Source organism: Haliotis rubra, unplaced genomic scaffold (assembly GCF_003918875.1).
Source record: "Haliotis rubra isolate DU_JTF1 unplaced genomic scaffold, ASM391887v1 Scf811, whole genome shotgun sequence".
Lineage (NCBI taxonomy): Eukaryota > Metazoa > Mollusca > Gastropoda > Lepetellida > Haliotidae > Haliotis > Haliotis rubra.
Window position 1 is genome coordinate 48,745 of NW_025767537.1, and position 20,760 is coordinate 69,504.

Below are 20,760 nucleotides of genomic sequence, written 5' to 3' on the forward strand. Positions count from 1 at the left end.
CCGCTTTTAGCAATATTCCAGCACTTTCACGGCTGGGGAACCAGAAATAGGCTTCAAACTCACTCACTCACTCTTACACCGACCTGATCCGGGTTATAATTAATCTTCAGTAGCCCATGTTTGTCGTAAGAAGTCACTAACGGTATCGGGTGGTCAGGTTCGCTGACTTGGTTCATCGTATCCGAACAGCGTAGATCGATGCTCATGATGCTGATCACTGGATTGTCTGGTCTAGACTCGATTATTTACAGATTCCGCCATATCGCTGAGTGTGGGGTTAAACAACAAACAAACACAAACAAACACCAAATGGGTGGAAAAGTAGAGAACCTGTCTCCTCTACTCCACCCAGCTACGTCGTGAATAATACGTTCTTCAAAGGGACTAACTCACCTACCGCGAAAAATAGACCCGTGAAGATCCGGGTTAGAATTGGCCTTCACCAAGCCTTGCATGTCGTAAGAGGCAACTAACGGGATCGGGTGGTCAGACTCACTGACTTGGTTGACACATGTCATCGTATCCCAGTTGTGTAGATCGATACTCATGATGTTGATCACTGGATTGTCTGGTCCAGACTCGATTATTTACAGACCCCTGAGTGCTGAGATTGCGGCGTTAAACAACCAAGAATCCTACGAAAAATAACAAACCCACAGTGGCTCGTATAAAAGATAACTCATTTATTTCAATAAAATAGTATAAAACTCCCTCTATTTACAAACAAAGAAAATTTTCATAGAAAATAAAACAGGGTGTATATCAATAAATAATGAAGGACTAAACTCTTCACACATAGTGCAGAATAAGTCCTAACTATCTGGGATGCGGAATATCTTCAATTAACAACTGGCATTTAACACCGAATACTGACTTTAATGGTTCAATCCTGGCGCCATGACAACTAACAAATGTCAACGTGCATCACGAACCGGGCTAAATCATTTCTGGATGTTAAGGAATATTCTCATATGCCTTTTGTTTATCCGAAATTTGAAATTCCCTGTGAAATTACAGTCACTGTTGTATGGTTCCCACTGAGCTTGTAAAGTTAACATAAAGAGTCAGTTTTGTAGAGCTTGCTAAAATTATCGGTAATCGGAAATATCGTCGATAGGGAAAATAATGATCATCGCTATGAAAATTGGGATATCGATATATATTATACATTAATTTTTGTGATAGAAAGAAGTTTTAATATATATTTAATATAGATAAAATATATTCCTTTTTTCACACAATTTTTCTAAAAGTTACGTCTCCGATATTTATAGATATCGATCGATATTTAGTTAACGATTATCGATTTCTATTATCTTTAACGATAGCCAGCCCTACAATTTTTAATGACTTATATCAAATAATCTAAAACTACCGAAGACTTAGAGCTGTTACAGATGTATTGTATCTGTTGTAGGATAAAGATGTAAAAATTGTTTTCAGCAAGAATAGTTAACGATAATCGATCTCTTTTGAGTTGTGACGTCACCTCAGCCCATTGCAACCGCTAATATTTGTTTACCTATGATGAAGTTATCAAAATATCTATGTGCAATATATATCATATATATATGCATATTTTATGAATATTGCTACTACATGAAATCTACGAGGCAGGATGTATACACTTATGCGGAAATGTTTCACAACAACTTATCACAAGAAATTCAGTTTAATTATGAGTGTAATTACCCGTATGTTACATGACGACTTCATCTGTGATAAAGACACTGAAAACGTTGCATACTTCATCAAGAGAGTTTGTAGGAAGGTACATTCAAACTTTCGTGTTTAACATCAACGAGATGTCATTTTCACACAGTCGAAGATTTTGACTGATCATCTATTTTTGACACGGGCTATCACATGGTCGCTGGATCTTGAGGACGTTATGAATGATTAGTTCAAACACAAATGTCAAGCTATGCTATACATGTGAATATACTAATGTCCGAGGGAGCATGTCAATATTGATACATATTAATATACCACGAAAAACAGGCACGAACCCCGTTTATCGTATACGATCGTAACAATTTTCATTTTTTTAAACATAAGATGCTCACTAATGCGGTTTAGTTACGATGAAAACAGAAATATTTGGGCTTAGTGTTTATGAAAAATAAGATGGTGAAAAAATGGTGACGATGATATAGGTTTCGTTCAAAAAACGTGTGATTTTGAAAAGTGCGTGGGTAGTAGGTTATAAACAGATATATACAAATGGATTAACAGTTTTTTTGTGTGTCATTAACTGGAATACTTCATAACGTTTTTACGTTTGTTAAACTTGCAACGGTACTTTCAGATATGTAAGACTCTACAGCAACGGGTTCATTCATCTCATACAATCTATACTGCTCACATTCAAATGGCATATTTCGTGGAAAACAATGCATAGATCTAACCGAATAAATCACGGTGTTCGGTTGCTATGGTAACAACGTGGCGCATAATCTTCACACAATACGTGAGATCAGGCATGTCAATTCGTTTCAAGGCACAAAATGTACATGGACTTTGCACACTGTCAAAATAGATGAATATAGTCAACACTAATTTCACAACAACAAAACAGATATATGTAAATCTATGCCACTTTCACTCAAGATTCAACACGCGCTCTACAAAACATATCAGTGCATTCTAGATGCGAATTATTTTTCAAACTATCACATTTTCTCTTTTTGATACTAATGATATATTGATATATCATTCGCTTTTCATGTGTCCATTCTTTTCCTCCTTTTCCGCTTCCATCGTAATTTCCTTTCCATCTTTTCGTGACACCCGGATGTATTTTGGCACATAGTTCCCAAACCAGTGACAGTAGAGGGCTCCACCCACTAACACCACCATGGCAATTGAACACAGTATGCCTGCCAAGATAAAGGCCCCTTTCTCCGTGTGAAGGATCGAATGTTCAATACCTGAAAATAAACATATTAGTTGATTATTTTATACACACAAGATGCAAAAACGTAAAACACGAAGGAGCTTTCAACTCCAACCCAACCATTCGTCACCACTCGCCCCTTTCCGTAACCTACGAGAACATGTTCGGCTTCTCTCGGAAAGACACGAGTTCGTCACTCCCACAACGCCAGAAGCAGCGTTACTAAGATTAGTATAATTGTGACTAAAGTCTTTGGATGAGTGAGTGAGTTTTTACGCCGTCTTTAGCAATATTTCAGCAATATCAGGGCGGGAGACACCAGAAATGGGCTTCACACATTGTACCCATGTGGGAATCGAACCCGGGACTTCGGCGTAACAAGCGAACGCTTTAACCACTAGGCTATACAATACGGAGGAAGGGCATATTCTATTTCTAGTCGTTTGTTTGTTTGTTTGTTGTGTAATGCTGTATTCAGCAATATTCCAGCTGTATGGCTGAAGTTTCTTCTAAAAATATTCAACGGTTTTGGAGTGCTACTCCGGAAAGGAACAGTACCCTCATTTTCGATATTCGTCTAACTTGTCGAAATTAAAACGTAATAGCTGGTTGGGGTTGGGGTTTTCAAACAGTGAGGATAAATTAGGACGGAATTGTTTGAATAATGAATGGAGTGAGATTAGTTTTACGCCGCACTCGAAAACGAATGGAGTCGCGCTGTCCGGGAACTGATAAATTGTAAATATTAAATAGAGTTATCTGCCTTAGATAATACTGCTGCGGGCTAAAAAGGCAACTCATTTTGATAATTCACCATCACTGATACATTCAACGTGTACGGACGAATGCGTTCACTGAAATGGATTTCTAATATTTTAAAGATATGTATGTTATAATAAAATCAGTAAAATCAGTTACTTTGTTTTCTTCTGAAAAAGGAATTTGATCGTCTTAGAATACATAAGCTGATAAACGTTATTTTATTTTGTTGGGGTTTTCCCTTTCTATTCCATTTGTATGACGGCTGTTTGTATATAATCGAGTCTGAACCAGACAATCCAGTGATCAACATCATGAGCATCGATGTCCGCAATTCGGATACGATGACATGTGTCAACCAAGTCAGCGATCCTGTTAGTCGCCTCTTACGACAAACATGGGTTGCTGAAGATCAAGCCTATCTCGGATCTTCACAGGTTATAGCGGATATGGATCATAATGTTATTCGAGAGTTTGAAGTCAAACTTCATTCATTTCAATACAGTTTCTGAAGTTCTAGTTCGTGTTTCCAGGCTCCGAATCAATATGTACTTACAAGGAAAGAACATCTGTGAACACGTTGACATTGCTCAACTAAAAATACACATTCCACATGGCGTGGTAGTATGAAGTCCCAATTCCACACTGACAACAATATCTTGACGTCACAGAAGATGAAATCAAATGCATACATGTGACGTCAGGCACGGTCACATGTCTATGACGTCACAATGCGTGAGTCGCAATGGTGACACAAGCGGTCGGCATGGCCTAGATGAACACGACCAAGCCAGGGTCACGATCCATATAGCCTTCGTAATGATACAACCTATCGTAACGCTATACTTTATCGCGGGCTTACGAATGGCGTAGTGTTACGAACGTTTTGTGGATAGGGTCCCAGCTGTCGTTCATTTCCCGTTGAACGTCAATTTATACAAACCTACGTCATACTAGACTTAATCAAAACGACATTGTGAAATAATATTGTTACACAGTTAATTATTTCAAAGTAAAATACAAATGTTTTAACATAATGCCTTACACAGAGCTAAGGCTGACAAAAGCGACATCTGTCGTTTTTAATGACGTCATAGGATCAGATCACATGACTACGCGTATGTCACGTGATTAGGTTTTCAATCGCGCGGAGAGTTACAGAACAGTCAGTATATCGCCCATCTTGGAATTTTGACACCTAAGGCACTGTTTTCATTAAAATTGAGGTTGTATTTGTTCACGTTAATAAATACCATGATATCCCTGTATCACTAAATCACCAACACTTCACAGAACATTCATAATAATTCACTTTCAGGATCAGCCGGTTCATGATGTTTTTGTCTGTTGTTTTTGAGGTGAGGTGAGGTGAGGTGAGGTGAGGTGAAATTGGGTTTAACGTCGTGCTTGAGAATATTTCGCTCATATGACGACGTGCATGCGTGTGTATGTGTATGTGCGGCTGCTTGTACTAGCCCAGACTGAAGCTGGTTTTATAGTGCTAGCCCACTGAGATACCATGCCGCAGTGAAGCATGAATACTCCACTCAGACACATTATACTGACTCCGAGCCGACCAGTCCTTGTTGTACCCATTGATGCCGAGCGCCAGACAGGGACCAACAAGTACCATATTTTAACGTCTTTTGGTATGACGCGATCGGGGATCGAACCCGCGACCTTCCGCTCTCCGGGCGGACGCTCTAACCACTACACCACGGAGGCGGTCTGTTGTTTTGATGCTGTGCGGTTTTGTTTTCGTTATTAAAACCACTGCCAGAAATAGTATCGCTTTATCTCGGCGAACTACAAACAATCATGTCCATATATGCATTTCCTTCTTTGATATAGAATTCTAAAAAGTGTATATTGTCGGGCTATCTGTGTGGTTCAACGGAAATCCTGTTCAAGCTCACGGACGCGCCGTACGTTTCCGGCTTAACATACGAGCACATAGTCCTTTCTCAGATGATAGAAAATAAATTGAAAAAAGGTCTAGAATGACTGTGCATGTCTTAATTTTCTGGGCTCCTTTTTGATTCTAACTGCGCGCGTGCGTGCGTAGATACATACTTTAAATATAGGGCGATAGGGTACCCTAATTGTTAAAGCGTACGCTCGTCACGCCGAAGACTCGGGTTCGAATCCCCATGTGTGAAGCCAATTTTTCTGGAATAATATCAAAAGCGGCGTAAAACCATACTCGCTCGTCTACTGACTTAAACAAGATAACTATATTTTCTTGACGTATATAGGACAGAATGATATGTACATACGTTTCTGAAAGGCTTTCAGCTCATCCAGAACGTGCGAGAGGCCAGCTTGGGCGTCCTGGACATAGCTGTGTTCAGCCTCTCCCTCTGTCACCGCTCGGCCATAGCCGTCAAAGTCTTCTCCCGAGCCCTGAAAACAAATACGACACAGGTGAAAAATTGCATCATAAAAGATACGCAAGCAGCGGTCACGCGTGATCGACCTTCAACTAACATTAATCTGACTTTGTTTTAAAGCTGGAATACTACTGAGTACGTCACACAAGTTTGTTGCACAATGTCTCTCGTTGCACAATAATCGTACTTTTTACACATGTACAACGCAAGGTCCCATAATATAGCCATGTCTCAAACCCTATCAGGGTATGTTCGTTTGTCACTGAACGCCGCACTCAGCAATACTCCAGCTATACGTCGGCGGTCTGTAAATGTGCGAGAAGGGACCAGGCAATCCAGTGATGAATATCATGAACATCGATCTACGTAATTTGGATACGAGGACATGTGTCAACAAAGTCAGCGTGCCTGGCTATGGTATGGAGAGCACGATACCTGATACAGTGAAACATAATTCATCGGAACAACACCGTTCGACTGGATAAACACAGGATTAACGAAACACTTGCAAGCACTTAACATTACGGTACGTAAATCGATGGTCCTTTCAGTAAACGTCTAACAGATGTTGATCCCTAAACAACGAGTGAGTGAGTTTAGTTTTACGCCGCACTCAGCAATATTCCAGCTATATGGCGGCGGTCTGTAAATAATCGAGTCTGGAGCAGACAATCCAGTGATCAACAGCATGAGCATCGATCTGCACAATTGGGAACCGATGACATGTGTCACCCAAGTCAGCGAGCCTGACCACCCGATCCCGTTAGTCGCCTTTTACGACAAGCATAGTCGCCTTTTATGACAAGAATGGGTTGCTGAAGACCTATTCTACCCCGGATCTTCACGGGTCCCTAAACAACGAGCGACTGCTAAGCCTATATTACATTATTACAAACTCTTCAGATTCATTTCATATATGATTTCAGTTATGTAGTAGCCTAGTGGTTAAAGAAGACCCGGGTTCGATTCCCCACATAGATACAATGTGTGAAACCCATTTCTGGTATCCCCCGCCGTAATATTGCTGGAATATTGCTAATAAAAGCGGCGTAAAACCAAACTCACTCACAGTCGCAACGAAGCACTACCCCAGCCGTGAGACAGCGGCCTGAAAACGAGTCAACTAAAATCAAGAAACTAAAACACAGTTTTCTGTTGAGTTTTACAATTTTTGTTCCACGAGCATACGCCTGTATATTGAACCAAACTGAATCAATGTGTCAACTTTCAGCTCGGGTATTCACATCAAGTCCAACCTGTTACATTCTCCGTGATGTTATGGCTCTTTGAATTACTCATATTGCCTTTTCGCTGGTGACATATGATATATATCCATTGGCTGGTGATACACGATCAATGTTTTATAGTCATTGCATTCGCTTGGCAATTAAGCATTTGAACACTGTATAGTTAAACGTTGCGCAGAGTTCGCATGTATTTCAACGGTAGACACCTTTGGTATTTCGTAACTATTCTCCATCTAAATTTGGACGCATGGTCTATGTGAAAAATACTAGATTCGGGATGGATGAAATATGGTCCTAAATTTGTATTTGTCCCGAGCTAAAGGACAAGTGGTTGGTTGGTTTGTTGTTTAACGCCGCACTCAGCAATATTCCAGCTACATGCATGGGGGTGGTCTGTAGATAATCGAGTCTGGACCATACAATCCCGTGATCAATATCATGAGCATCGTTCTACGCAATTGGGATACGATGACATCTGTTAACCAAGTCAGCCAGCGAGCCTGACCACCTGATCCCGTTAGTCGCCTCTTACGACAAGCATGGGTTACTGAAGACCAATTCTAACTTAGATCTTCACGGGTTAAAGGACAAATGATTTTGTCTGGTATTTTGGTCGCTTGCTTCAAGAGTATTCCACTGACCAATATGAATCTCGAAAACCTGGAGTATTTAAGCGACGTTATACTAACATCTTGTCTCTGAATGTAAACTGAAACAAACGTCTGATATTCTGAAAATATAATGAAAAATAACCAAAAGATTTTCTTCAAACAGAAACTATAGTAATCTAGATTTGCCAAATATTAGACATGCGAGGGCTGTAATATACATATTTGTTTCAGGTTGTATTTTTAAAGATTTAAGAAGGATAGAGAGACATACAATTTATTTCCTCCTTTCAAATGAGAAAATAATAAGCAATACTGCATATTGCATTATCTCATTTTTTTAATACAAATGAGAAATATATACTACCCATCAAAAGTTTAGACTCACTTAAAGCACTCACTATATGTTATGTATATGTATGTGGTTACATCGAAGATGAATTTCTCCACCAACTTGGGGGAACCAACTGAAAACCTTATGCAGATGAATTGCACAAGGATGATGCTTCAAATTGCGAAAGGCATGAGCAAATGTCGTGCATGTGAACAGATGCGTTTTGGTGTAAAGTTTTGTTAAGAATTCGCCAATTTTCACAGATTTTAATCATTTACTGAACTCATGACAATAATCTTTTCAATGTTACGAATATGTTTTACAATACACCAGTTCATAACTAAACAGTACCTTTAAACAGTATGGAATATTTTGCAAAAAGCTAGTTTAGAACAGTGGACAAGTAAGTGGCTCCATTTACACTAGTGAGTCTAAACTTTTGATGGGTAGTATATTACTTATACTGAATATTTCACAAAATGAATTTTCTGTTTTCTGCATCACATGCTACAATTATTCAGTTTTCCTACAGATGAGAAATTCATAGGTGATATGGTATACTACATAACACGACATAACAGTACAATGCGTTTTAATCGCACACAGCGTTATACGGTGACCTATATAACAAAATAGAAAGAAAATACTCAAAACAGTATGACGCGCTCACATGAGAACAAATTAAGAAGTCACGTATGTAGGTGCATAAACTCACGTCGTAAAATTATCGTACCACATCACACAACCACGTGCACTATATGCATACTGCAAATTTACGATTCACTGACCTAATCAAGATCTGCATACGCTGCAATCAATATTTCGCCATCGCCCATGAGTTACAGATTCGAAAGAAAATTTAACTGACAGACAACATGCTTATTGCTGTGCAACTTCCGTGAACACACATCGAGCAGCACCTACCATTGTGGTACCACGCGTCCAGGATGAGACTACACGCTGGATGATACAACTGTGGATGGACCCTGTTCAATAGGATGTACAAACAGGCTGTTACACACACAGGCGTAAACTAGCTACGTCACAGCTGGATATATTGTTTGGCGTAAGTCATATATTAAATCACATTAGTATATCAAATAGCAGTTCTATTTTATCAATATGTGTCTAACGTTCATTTTACCGGCTGGCAGTTTTATATTTCGATCATATGCTGAAATTAGTAAATATATATATGTGGGGGGGGAATTAAATTAGCGTACCTGTCCATACGTCACTATTTAATATAAAAGTGAATTTTCTTCACTTTGGTAGAAATAATCGTAAGTTAAATTAACCTATTCAGGTTTGTGGTGTTTGTTTAACGCCGCACTCAGCAATATTCTTGCTATATGTAAGCTGTAAATAATCTGGACCAGACAATCCAGTGATTGACATAATAAACATGGATCTACATAACTGGGGTACAATGACGTGTGTCAAACAAGTCAGCGACCCTGACCACCCGATCCCTTTGGTCACCTCTTACAACAAGCATGTGTTGCTAAAGACCAATCCTTCAAAGATCGATCTTCATACGTTACGATTCAGGTATAAAATGAAAATGTCGGTGAATGCCAATGGCAGGCACATGACGTTTGAATATAGTTTCACGGAAACCATTTTCAAAATACAGGCTATTATTCCACGAACTGTCAATATGCTATCGTTTACGATTTCGATATGCTTGTTTTCTGCGTGTGCTTGAATAAACCTACGTTCGTCAGACAATGCAAAGCACCCCAGCGTCCATTTGTGATTCACATTTTAGTAAAACATTCCTCCTTGGTTTCCGTTGAAAATGTGAAAAGCCCACTAGCATTTCCATGTTTTACATTTTCGGTTGTGATTTTACGAACTAACAAGCGGTCTTAATGCAACAGATAGCAGAAGGTAAAATCGAACATCCGAATGCCTTATAATGAAACAATACAGTGTCGCGGTATAAAGGAACGGGATTGCCTCGTGCGAGAGAAGGACAACGTGCAGCACGCACACAAACGGATGGTTGGTTGGTTGGTTGTTTTTTGAACGCCGCACATAGCAGTATTCCAGCTATATGGCGGCAGTCTGTAAATAATCGAGTCTGGACCAGACAATCCAGTGATCAATAACATAAGTATCGATCTATGCAGTTGGGGTACGATGACACGTGTCAACAAATTCAGCGAGCCTGATCACCCGATCCCGTTAGTCACATCATACGACAAGCTTCTAACCCGGATCCTCAAGGGTCGCACACAAACGGAGTCGCGCCATGTAAGACTGAACAACGTTTCGTCACCTGACCAGGCAGCTCAGTGAGAAAACAGATGGTTACAGTACAGAACACGATATATGAGGCCGTACGCTTCACCGAATTTCCATGTTATGTATATTGAAAAGCTGTTTATAAAATTCAACTGTAAAACTTTAGAGCAGGTCTTACTGACTGACTGAGTTTGGTTTTACGCCGCTTTTAGTAATATTCCAGCAACATCACGGCGGGGGACACCAGAAATGGGCTTCACACATTGTGCCCATGTGGGGATTCGAACCCGGGTCTTCGGCGTGACGATCCAACGATTTAACCACTAGGCTACCCCACCGCCCCTAGAGCAGGTCTTAAATTTCAAATGATACCCGTGAATATCCGGGTTAGAATTGGTCTTTCGCAACCACGCTTGTCGTAAGAGGCGACAAACGGGGTCGGGTGGTCAGGCTCGGTGACCTGGTTGACACATGTCATCGTATCCCAATTGCTTAAGTTCGATGCTCATGGTGTTGATCAATTGATTGTCTGGTCCAGACTCGATTATTTTCAGACCGCCGCCATATAACTGGAATATTGCTGAGTGCGGCGTTAAACAGCAAACAAACATAAAATTCAAATGAAAAACCTCTCAGGAGGTCTCTCACAAAGTGTCACCCAGGAAATGAGTGAGTGAGTTTGGTTTTACGCCGCTTTTAGCAATATTCCAGCAATATCACAGTAGGGGACACCAGAAATGGGCTTCACACATTGTACCCATGTGGGAAATCGAACCCGGGTCTTCGGCGTGACGAGCGAACGGTTTAACCACTAGGCTACCCCATCGCCCAAGTGGCACCCAGACCGTGCAAGGGGTACTGGACGTTGTAATAATCAAGAAACCGCGTCTTTTTAGATCTTAACGTATCGGTTACAACTACATTGTACATTGTACAGGCAAAGTCATTTATCCTTGGCTGTGTCTAACCTTGAGTCAGTTGTATACCTACAACTTGAAACGCTCTCGACGTCAGCTGTGACACAGCGACATTTGTTTCACTCTAAGCACTAACCTGACCCAAAAAGGTGGCCGAATCGTACAGGTGACGCTCAAACGAAAAACGCGTTTCAAGGACTTAGTGTGACATCCTCGGAATTATTTTTTTTGTCCTACCCTGACAACAACTTTCCTGAAGGACCGTGAGATGGACGAGCTGAAGATCAATTCTAACCCGGATTTTTTACTGGTCCTCACATACAGGACACGAGCAATGATACACCGCACGTAGCTCTACATTAACAAATATCACCTAACATTACACCAAATGAGGTTAACAGACAGGTGTGGAGTATGAATCCCGATGATTCAGCGTTTCTAATTTTCCTCACCGAACAGCAAATATGTTGAATTTTAAAAAGGTTTCCACATATTTATTTTACAGCACAAAGTGTTATCATTGCTCGTAATTTAAACACCAGACCCGGCTCAGCCTCGTTAGCGGCTAATCCGTTATAATATCTCCCGGACTGGGTCCCAATCATGCTGTCTGTGCTATTAGAAATCACCGTTCCTAAAGCCCCTAGACCTTCATCAATACATCAAAGGCAAACAGAGATTTGCAATCCCAACTCCGATGCCTGGGTGCCTAGTCATGTCTCAGGGTCGGAACATCTCACTACGTATTGAGCTATTGATGCATCACCCTCCAAAGTGGGAAGTCGTGTGAAATTGAGACACGCACAAAGGCTGCAATCGATTTCATTGTTTTGAACACCGTGGACAAGGTCACGTTGTGCGAAGCGCAGTCATTGCAGTTTCGCGTGAATTGTCCAAGTTTTGCTTACGGGTGATGTACTGTCGTGATCAGAAGCTAAGAGTAATGTTTTACGCCGCTTTTGGCAATATCGTGATAACAGAAATGGATTCAAGACATTGTACCCATGTTCGGTGTTGGATGGTTGACTTGTTGTTTATCACCCAGAACTCTGTTCAACAGGGGTTCCTTTCACGAAGCGGGCGGTGGGGTAGCCTAGTGGTTAAAGCGTTCGCTCGTCACACCGAAGACCCGGGTTCGAATCTCCACATGGGTACAATGTGTGAAGCCCATTTCTGGTGTCCCCCTCCGTGATGTTGCTGGAATATTGCTAAAAGCGGCGTAAAACCAAACTCAGTCAGTCAGTCAGTAGATCATAGAGTCTGGATCATGTAAACCAGTGACTGAAATCATGAGCAACGAGTCAGTCAGTCCTTTCACGAAGCAACCTTTACTAAGGTTAACCTTAACTGCCATTCTTTAACATTGCACTAACGTTACCTTAGTGACTTACGATCACCTTAGTGCTTTGTGAAAGGAAGCCCAGGAGAATTGCTTTTATTACCCACGTGGTCAACGTATAGGTAGTTGCATACTAATCTCGTACGTCACACGAGTGTCTAATCGCGTTTACCTGTGTCGTAACGACTTGACCCGAGATTCTAGCGATTTGATAGGATAACCGATTAGGTCACGTTGTGACGGAACTACTTTTTCATTCATAAGAAACACGTGAATTCATTCATTCTACAACTTATATGCATTGTGGGAATGTAAACATTGCGAACGTTGCCTTATCACTGTTTAATTGTGAGTCGAACTGAGACATTATATGCGTCGAAAAACAGAAACGCAAAGTTTCCACCAGTGAGGTTAGCCGAGTGAAGCAACTGCAAACTAAGAAACGGGTTGCTACGGAGTAGTTTAATATAGGAGGCTGTACGAGGCGATGACCACTGACATGCATCGTGACGTCGGTTACCAAGGGGGCAGACGAGCAAGGCGTAATGACGTCATTACAGTGTGACGTCATGCAAAAAGTGTACTACAGAACAACATTCTTCCGCAACCTCTTTATGAAACCGGTTTCGGTTTGAAACCATAACAATAAAAAAAATACGCTATTTTGTCAATTTAATGCATGTAAGACGTGGGTAATAAATAAAATACCACACTCGGTCTCATAACATACGAATTATACGAGTTTCCATAGGAAGGTTTCCGTAGCACCCAGGGCCCTTATTCTCGAAACGTTCGTAGCCTTAAGAATTATTAACTTTGATCGTAGCCACTGTGTTAAGAATGGGCTTAAGAAGTTCGTAGGGCTACGAACGTTTCGAGAATAGCTAGCCAGTTTCTTAGTTTGCAGTTGCTTCACTCGGAGACCTCGTGTAGTATTCTCTATGTATGAAACAAACGATATCTCTGAGGAGATATTGTTTTGACAGTAGATTTTGTACAATGCCCTGACAATGCTATGATGTCATGAACTTGATGACGTCACAATGCTATGACATCACTGCACTGCAAGTCTAATGGCAGTACCGTGTTCAGAGATGTACATTTTTCATTGAAAACTAATGAGTGATTATTGTTGATAAATAGAATATCCTCCTCGTGTCTACTGATATCAATTATATCAACACGCGTTGATAAAAGTAAAAATATCCTCGACAAGCCTTGGATATTTGTAACTTTATCAACTCGTGTTGATATAACTGATATCAGTAATACTATACACTTGGGTAAGATTCTCTATTTACGCCGCACTCAGTAATACTCCAGCTATATGACGGAATCTGTAAATCATCGAGTCTGGACCAGACAATCCAGTGATCTACCTATGTAGGGAACGGAACAAGGTCTTCGGAGTGACGAGCGAACGCTTCAACCACCAGGCTACCTCTCCGCCACATCAAGTTAAGGACCTTCTCTCTGAGTTTAGTATGATGAAGGGTGAACCGAAGAAAAATTATCCGGAACAAACGGATCCTAATGTTATCGGTACTACCCTAAAACACAGGCCCTCGTGTCTTTGCGAGGATAAAAGATTTTATCAATTATATACAAAAATTTGAGATGACCCCCGACTCGAAATGCTTCACAGTATAATACATTATGACAAGGCCGGACACTTCGGTGCACCCCACCCGACTGCTTTGCCGATCGCTACGCTACCATCGCATGCAATCGATTAAAACTTAATGTAAACATGATCATGGATGATTGGCCTATCGAGCAACACTCATGACACCTACCAATTCTTTATTGTTATTTTTGCAAGTCGATTGAAACCCGATTTTGACCCTCAACTAAACGATCTTGACACAAATGGCTGACGATATATCTGCACAAAACGGGGGTGTGGTCGAAGCAAGCCCTCTGGTTGGTTGATGTTTGTTAAAGGGACATTTACAAATGATGCTTCCTTTTGAGAAGCCATAGCTGGAAAAAAGTCTTACATTTCTTCCAAGTCAAGGAGTCGATGGAAGTAAAAATTCCCGAGAATTTATAAAGAATGTGCAGATTTAGAAGCGTTGACCAACCAGACGGCTTGCTTCGACCACACAAGCGATAGATGTAACGGTCACAGAATATTACTGGAACTAAATATTTCTTTTGGGATTTGAACTAATCACTCGTTACACGTGTCAACAGCGGATTACATTCCTGTACTCTCCTCGACTTTTATACCCGGAGTGAACAAGCCATTCCGGGCCCCGTTGCACGAAGCGATCTTACCACTACGACCATCTTAAGGCTACATTAGAGTATAGGAATCTGGGAAGCCTTGTTCCAAGGCTGTACTTAGTCTGTCTCACAGTCCTAAACGACATTATCTTCCCTAATGCCTAGCCCTCCCTGCAATGCTAAAGCCCTAAATGAAGTAAGTCTTGATTTCCCCTGATTCTCCCAACTCACTGGGGCTCCTTTTCAATTTAAATGGGTTTATTTGTTACTATCAATATTATATATATTCAGGGACTAAGCGTTAGTCTATGCTGTACTGAATGCTTAGCCCATGTATGTATAGTAATTCTATCCTTTAAAGAGGCAAGTCTAGATAAGCTGGCAGGACGACAGTTTGTTGTTAAGATTATTTTAGAAGTTTTTAATTAAACTATTAATTATTACCTTCGAGACTTGTGCAAGTCTAGAGTTATCGCTAAGATCGCTTTGTGCAAGTGGCCCAGCTGCAGTTTGTTAAATCCTGCGCACCCAGCGAGTGACGAATGCAAGTCATAGTGTGTGACGGTGATATCATCGTAACTAATATTGAAATATCAAGTCAAGTACGTACACTCTCCAAATATAGACGCCCGCACCCAAACACCCAACACAGTGTCCACAATAGATAGTCCCTTGTATTCACGTGGGTGCTACAAACAGAATGTACTTTTGGGTCCTATGTTGTATTTATTACAGTTGGTCAACATGCCGCTCCTTAAATAAAAGCAAGTATTTTGGGAAACCGGTTTGAATGGAAATTGGTTCGCCCCATTATAACGCTGGGCTAAATATTTACGTTGGCGGGCAACAGCAACACGATTATATTTGTGTTTTTGTGAATGGGTTAAGCATTCTCACGTTTAAGTGGGACACTTATCACAACGACACAACATGTCTTGTCGTGTGAGAAGCGTGCATTGACACGACATTACATAATCATAGACCTTGGGACCAACAACTTCTGAATTATTCTGGGCACAAATATTACAATCTATTACCCATATGGTGAAACATAACCAGTGTCATATGTATCACATGTGCACATGTGCACATACCACTTTTGCCTTGCAACCATTGTTTCTGTATTTCGTCGTCTGTGACGTCATTAAACAATTGAACGTGACGTCATTGAAGAGGGCCGTCACACTTGCTTACTGTCTTTTACTGCACAAATGTACATGAATAAAATGGATAATGAAGAAATTATTACACTCGATCAAGTGTGTCATATGACTTATACGAAACTCGTGCAAAATTATGTATTGCCCTCGCTCTCGCTCGGGGAAAACAAAATTTCGCACTCATTTCGTATAAGTCGTATGACACACTTGCCCGTGTAATAATCTCTTTATCGAATACTAGTATGTATCAACTGCACTCGTTGATATATTAGTTGATATAGTACGCCGCTTTTAGCAATATTCCAGCAATATCACGGCAGGGGACACCAGAAATGGGCTTCACATATTGTATCCATGCATGTGGAGAATCGAACCCGAATCTTCAGCGTGACGAGTGCACGCTTTAACCACTAGGCTACCCCACCGTCCCGTTAATAGAATAACAAGTCCACAATTTCGCGATGGCGTCCAAAACTTCAGTACAAGCTGCCAGTATATCAATTTATTTTAAAATAAGCAAACATACGAACTGTTTTCTGAAAATGTGTGTAACTGTGTATCAATGTGCCGATTCAATCGATGATACGGCTGGGAGTTATAACGCTAAATTCAGGCGACCACAGCGTCGAAATAGTCACCCAGTCACAAGTAGATTCATATCCTAAGCAAACACTATCCGAATAATCCGTCCTTTGTGTCAACAATACTGTTAGTTTCATAGTACGGACAAAGCCTATCAGAACTGCATTCTAGTTTAGTTGGTAAAGAGTCAGTTATGTGTCATATTGCCCATGTATGGGTCTATGGGGATCAGGTGACCAGGCTAGGTGACTTAAACGCACAATGAATGAGTAAGTATGGTTTAACGCCGCTTTCAGCAATATTCAAGCAATATCACGGCGGGGGACACCAGAAATAGGCTCACACATTGTACCTATATGAAGAGGGAACGCTTTAACCTCTTAGCAACCCACCGCCCCCAACGTTAATTCACAGACTGCGGGTCATCGTAACCAGATCGTGATCGTTCCTCATGATTTCAGTCACTGGTTTACATGATCCAGACTCGATGATCTACTGACTGACTGACTGAGTTTGATTTTACGCCGCTTTTAGTAATATTCCAGCAACATCACGGCGGGGGACACCAGAAATGGGCTTCACACAATGTACCCATGTGGGGATTCGAACCCGGGTCTTCGGCGTGACGAGCCAACGCTTTAACCACTAGGCTACCCCACCGCCCCTCGATGATCTAAGTCCCAGTGACATTGCTAAGGTAAGCTTATCCAAATGAAATCAAGACTTACTCACTGCACTGTGAGCTTCTTGTTGTTCAGACAGTAAGACTGTATACTGTAGATAGATCTTGTTATAGTTGGCCGTAGCTCCGTCAGATCAAACCTTCAAACATACGGAAGCAACTCAATGTTGACAGAGCGTAGGCGTTCGCTCTGAACTGCACCGACCCGAACCAAACTGAACTTCAGAAACTCAAGCTTATCCTTTAGTAAGCTGATGTGATGTTTATCCGATCTCCTACAGAGTAATTCTACATACGCAACACAAAACATACCAATCTCACATCCCTTCAAGCACCAGCTAGGGACGTAGATGCAGTTGGTGCATATAGGAATTACGCTGAATTCCTCAGTCAGGTATTGACACGGAGCGGCTCCAGAAGGAAGCGGATGAGGATGAAGATACCAACGACGTGATGTTGTGTACACGTGTGTGCGTCTACAGCAACATAAACATGCCTTGTTTCGCAACATCTATAAATAACTACATGCACCTGCACAGAGTAATACTTCGGCAAGTGCTGATTCGATTCTGGCACCGTAAGCTCTACAGATTTCCTGATTAATGTAATTTATTAACTCAAACGTTTCGACGGGAAGCAGAAATTGGTCGCGTGTCGTGTTGGCTATTTCCACCTCATATATAATTAATCTTACCGCGCTGGATAATGTCTGGGCTAATATTTGGCTAGACGTGTCCTTCACACTACACTTGGTCGTACCGCAGCCAGGGAACTAAGCCAGTCCCCACAAGTTAAGAAAATACCAAGGTGAGTTCAAGATCATGGGAGGTAATTAAAACTTCCCGAGAACTCTACACCACTATTCGGAATAAGAGTGTCTGAGCCTTTCAGACGTTCGAGTGACTGTAGGGTAGTTTAGTGGTTAAATCATTCGTTATTCACGCCGAAGACCCGGGTTCGATTCTCCCCACCATGCGTGAAGCCTATTTTGGTGTCCCCGCCGTGATATTGCAAAACGCGGCGTAAGAGTAAACTCACTCACTCACACAGACTTTCGAAACGGTACTAGACTTTTAGAATAGTGAGTGAGTTGGGTTTAACGCCTCTTCGAACTGTATTCCAGGTATATCAGGGAGTGTTTATATGGGAGGAAACCCCGAAGGAATATACCATTTTACCATTTTGGTGAAACCCACGATTAAGTGAGTGAGTTTAGTTTTACGCCGCTTTTAGCAATATTCCAGCAATATCACGGCACGGGACACCAAAAATGGGCTCTGCACATTGGACCAATGTGGGGAATCGAACCTGCGTCTTAGGCGTGACTTGCGAACGTTTTAACCACTAAGGTACCCCACCGCCCTAACAAGCAAGACTATGGTCCTTAGAAATCTCGAAACAAACGGGACGAACTGGTTTTCGAACCCAGTATCACAGCTCTCTGACTTTGCCAGCTTATTGCAGTGCCTGAAACGAACAAGTCTACAGTGCCTGCAGTGTTGAAACATAAAAGAAACACTTCGTAAATGTAACTTTAACAAATCAGAAAATCTCACAAATCATTTCCATACAGAGCAATGCTGACAGGACAATGAATTGAATTTTACCTTCCCCTGAAGCCTACGAACTTAATGTAGGTCAAAACGATTATAAATGTCATTGCGTGTAAAAAATGCCCTTGACAAATGCCCTAGATACAGTTATAATTTGCATAATATTCTCCTCGCTATGTGGCTAAAACCACGCCGAGGAGACTTTGCATTTTCACTCATGGTAGGCTCGTCAATACTGTCCACACATTCACGTCACAGTTTTTCGCTGTGGACGCCCCACCCTTCGTCGTCACGTGACCTGTACGCACGCTAAATGCGTAATGTGTCTCTCGAGAGAGTATTCGATTTTATCCACGTGATCGCCCAAGCTTGTCACGTTGACGATTTGGTTTCACGGGTACAATGTGTAAACCTCACCGGGATGAACAGTAATTTTGAATACGGGATATATAATTACGTGTCACACGAGCTGTTTATCTCGTGAGTCGACAAAACGTTCCGAGTGTCACATTGGCTTTGTCAGGTCACGAGATACTGTAACATGTTATTTGACAAAAAGGTAAATGTTCTGATTATTATGATCTTACTCTGTAAACCCCTGATGCAGGGTGCGGTGGGGGTAGGCTATTGTAGTGGTTAAAGCGTTCGCTCGTCAAGCCGAAGGCCCGATTCGATTCCCCACATGGGTACAATGTGTGAACGTGAAGCCTATTTCTAGTGTCCCCCGCAGTGATATTGCTGGAATATGGCTAAAAGCGGCGTAAAACCATACCCACTCACTAACACTGATGATGTAGGGAACAGATCCGGAATTTAGTGTTATTTGATATGCCATATTACTTCACAAAATAACAATTATATATTTGCCTATACAGTTCTGCATCAGTACAAAGAAATATACACTGTACTTGCGTAGACGAGACGCAAAACCTTGCATGTTACATGCATTTAGTGACGAGATATCAACAGATAGCAGTGCTGCTCATACAGGGATATATTTCAGTATTTAAACAAAATTCTTCATAATACACCTATTGATACAAAGGATAAAGGTGGGTGTGTCTTTCTATGCGTGTGTGTCGGTGTGCACGTACGTACGTGCGTACGGTAGCCCATCTTGGCTCTGGCGGCCTGCGAAATTACGAGTCTGGACCAGACAATCTAATGATTCATACGAGCCACAATCACCACCGTATGGGTATCACAACACGCTGTCAACCAAATCACCGATTCAGACTGGCCGATTGATTCAGTCACCCCTTACGAGCGGAACAACGGCATACAACGCACTACAAAATAAAAAGTGCTCCAGATCACAAAAGCACACATTACAGTGCCAACAGTACGACGCTTCCATGACCACAAAACGTGTTGGATATCGGACAAGAACGTCTCCCTAACACCAGCGAAAATCCGGGTTATAACTGGTCTTCATTAACCCATGTTTGTCGTAAGAAGCGACTAACGGGATCGGGTGGTCAGGCTCATTGAATTGGTTGACACATATCATGACACCAGTTGCGTAGCTCATGATGTTGATCACTGGATTGTCCGGCCCAGACTCGAGTATTTACAGACCGCTGCCATGAAGCTTAAATATTACTAAGTGCGGCGTTAAAAACAACAAACAAAACGTCTCCCCGACCACTTCTTAACAATGTAGGGAAACGAGTAGGACTTTGAACAGACCCTTCGCGGTAACTGATTGATCATTCCAGTCATATCGTGCCGGCAGCGAATACCAATGTCAGTAGAGCAACACACATATGTATGCAACTGCATCCAGATTTCCACCAGAACGACCACATCCCCGA

General features: G+C 41.5%; 1 protein-coding gene across 1 annotated transcript in view; it reads right to left on the reverse strand.

The window, feature by feature from the left end:
- Positions 1 to 663: 663 nt before the first annotated feature.
- The window catches only part of LOC124261836, a 37,562-nt gene continuing 17,465 nt past the window's right edge, over positions 664 to 20,760 (reverse strand). The window contains exons 2-3 of the mRNA XM_046696209.1: positions 5,932 to 6,058; positions 664 to 2,930 (exon numbers count right to left, since the gene is read on the reverse strand). Of these exons, the coding sequence (XP_046552165.1) occupies positions 2,713 to 2,930; positions 5,932 to 6,058 (345 nt within the window). The 3' untranslated portion in view covers positions 664 to 2,712. The remainder of the gene's footprint in view (positions 2,931 to 5,931; positions 6,059 to 20,760) is intronic.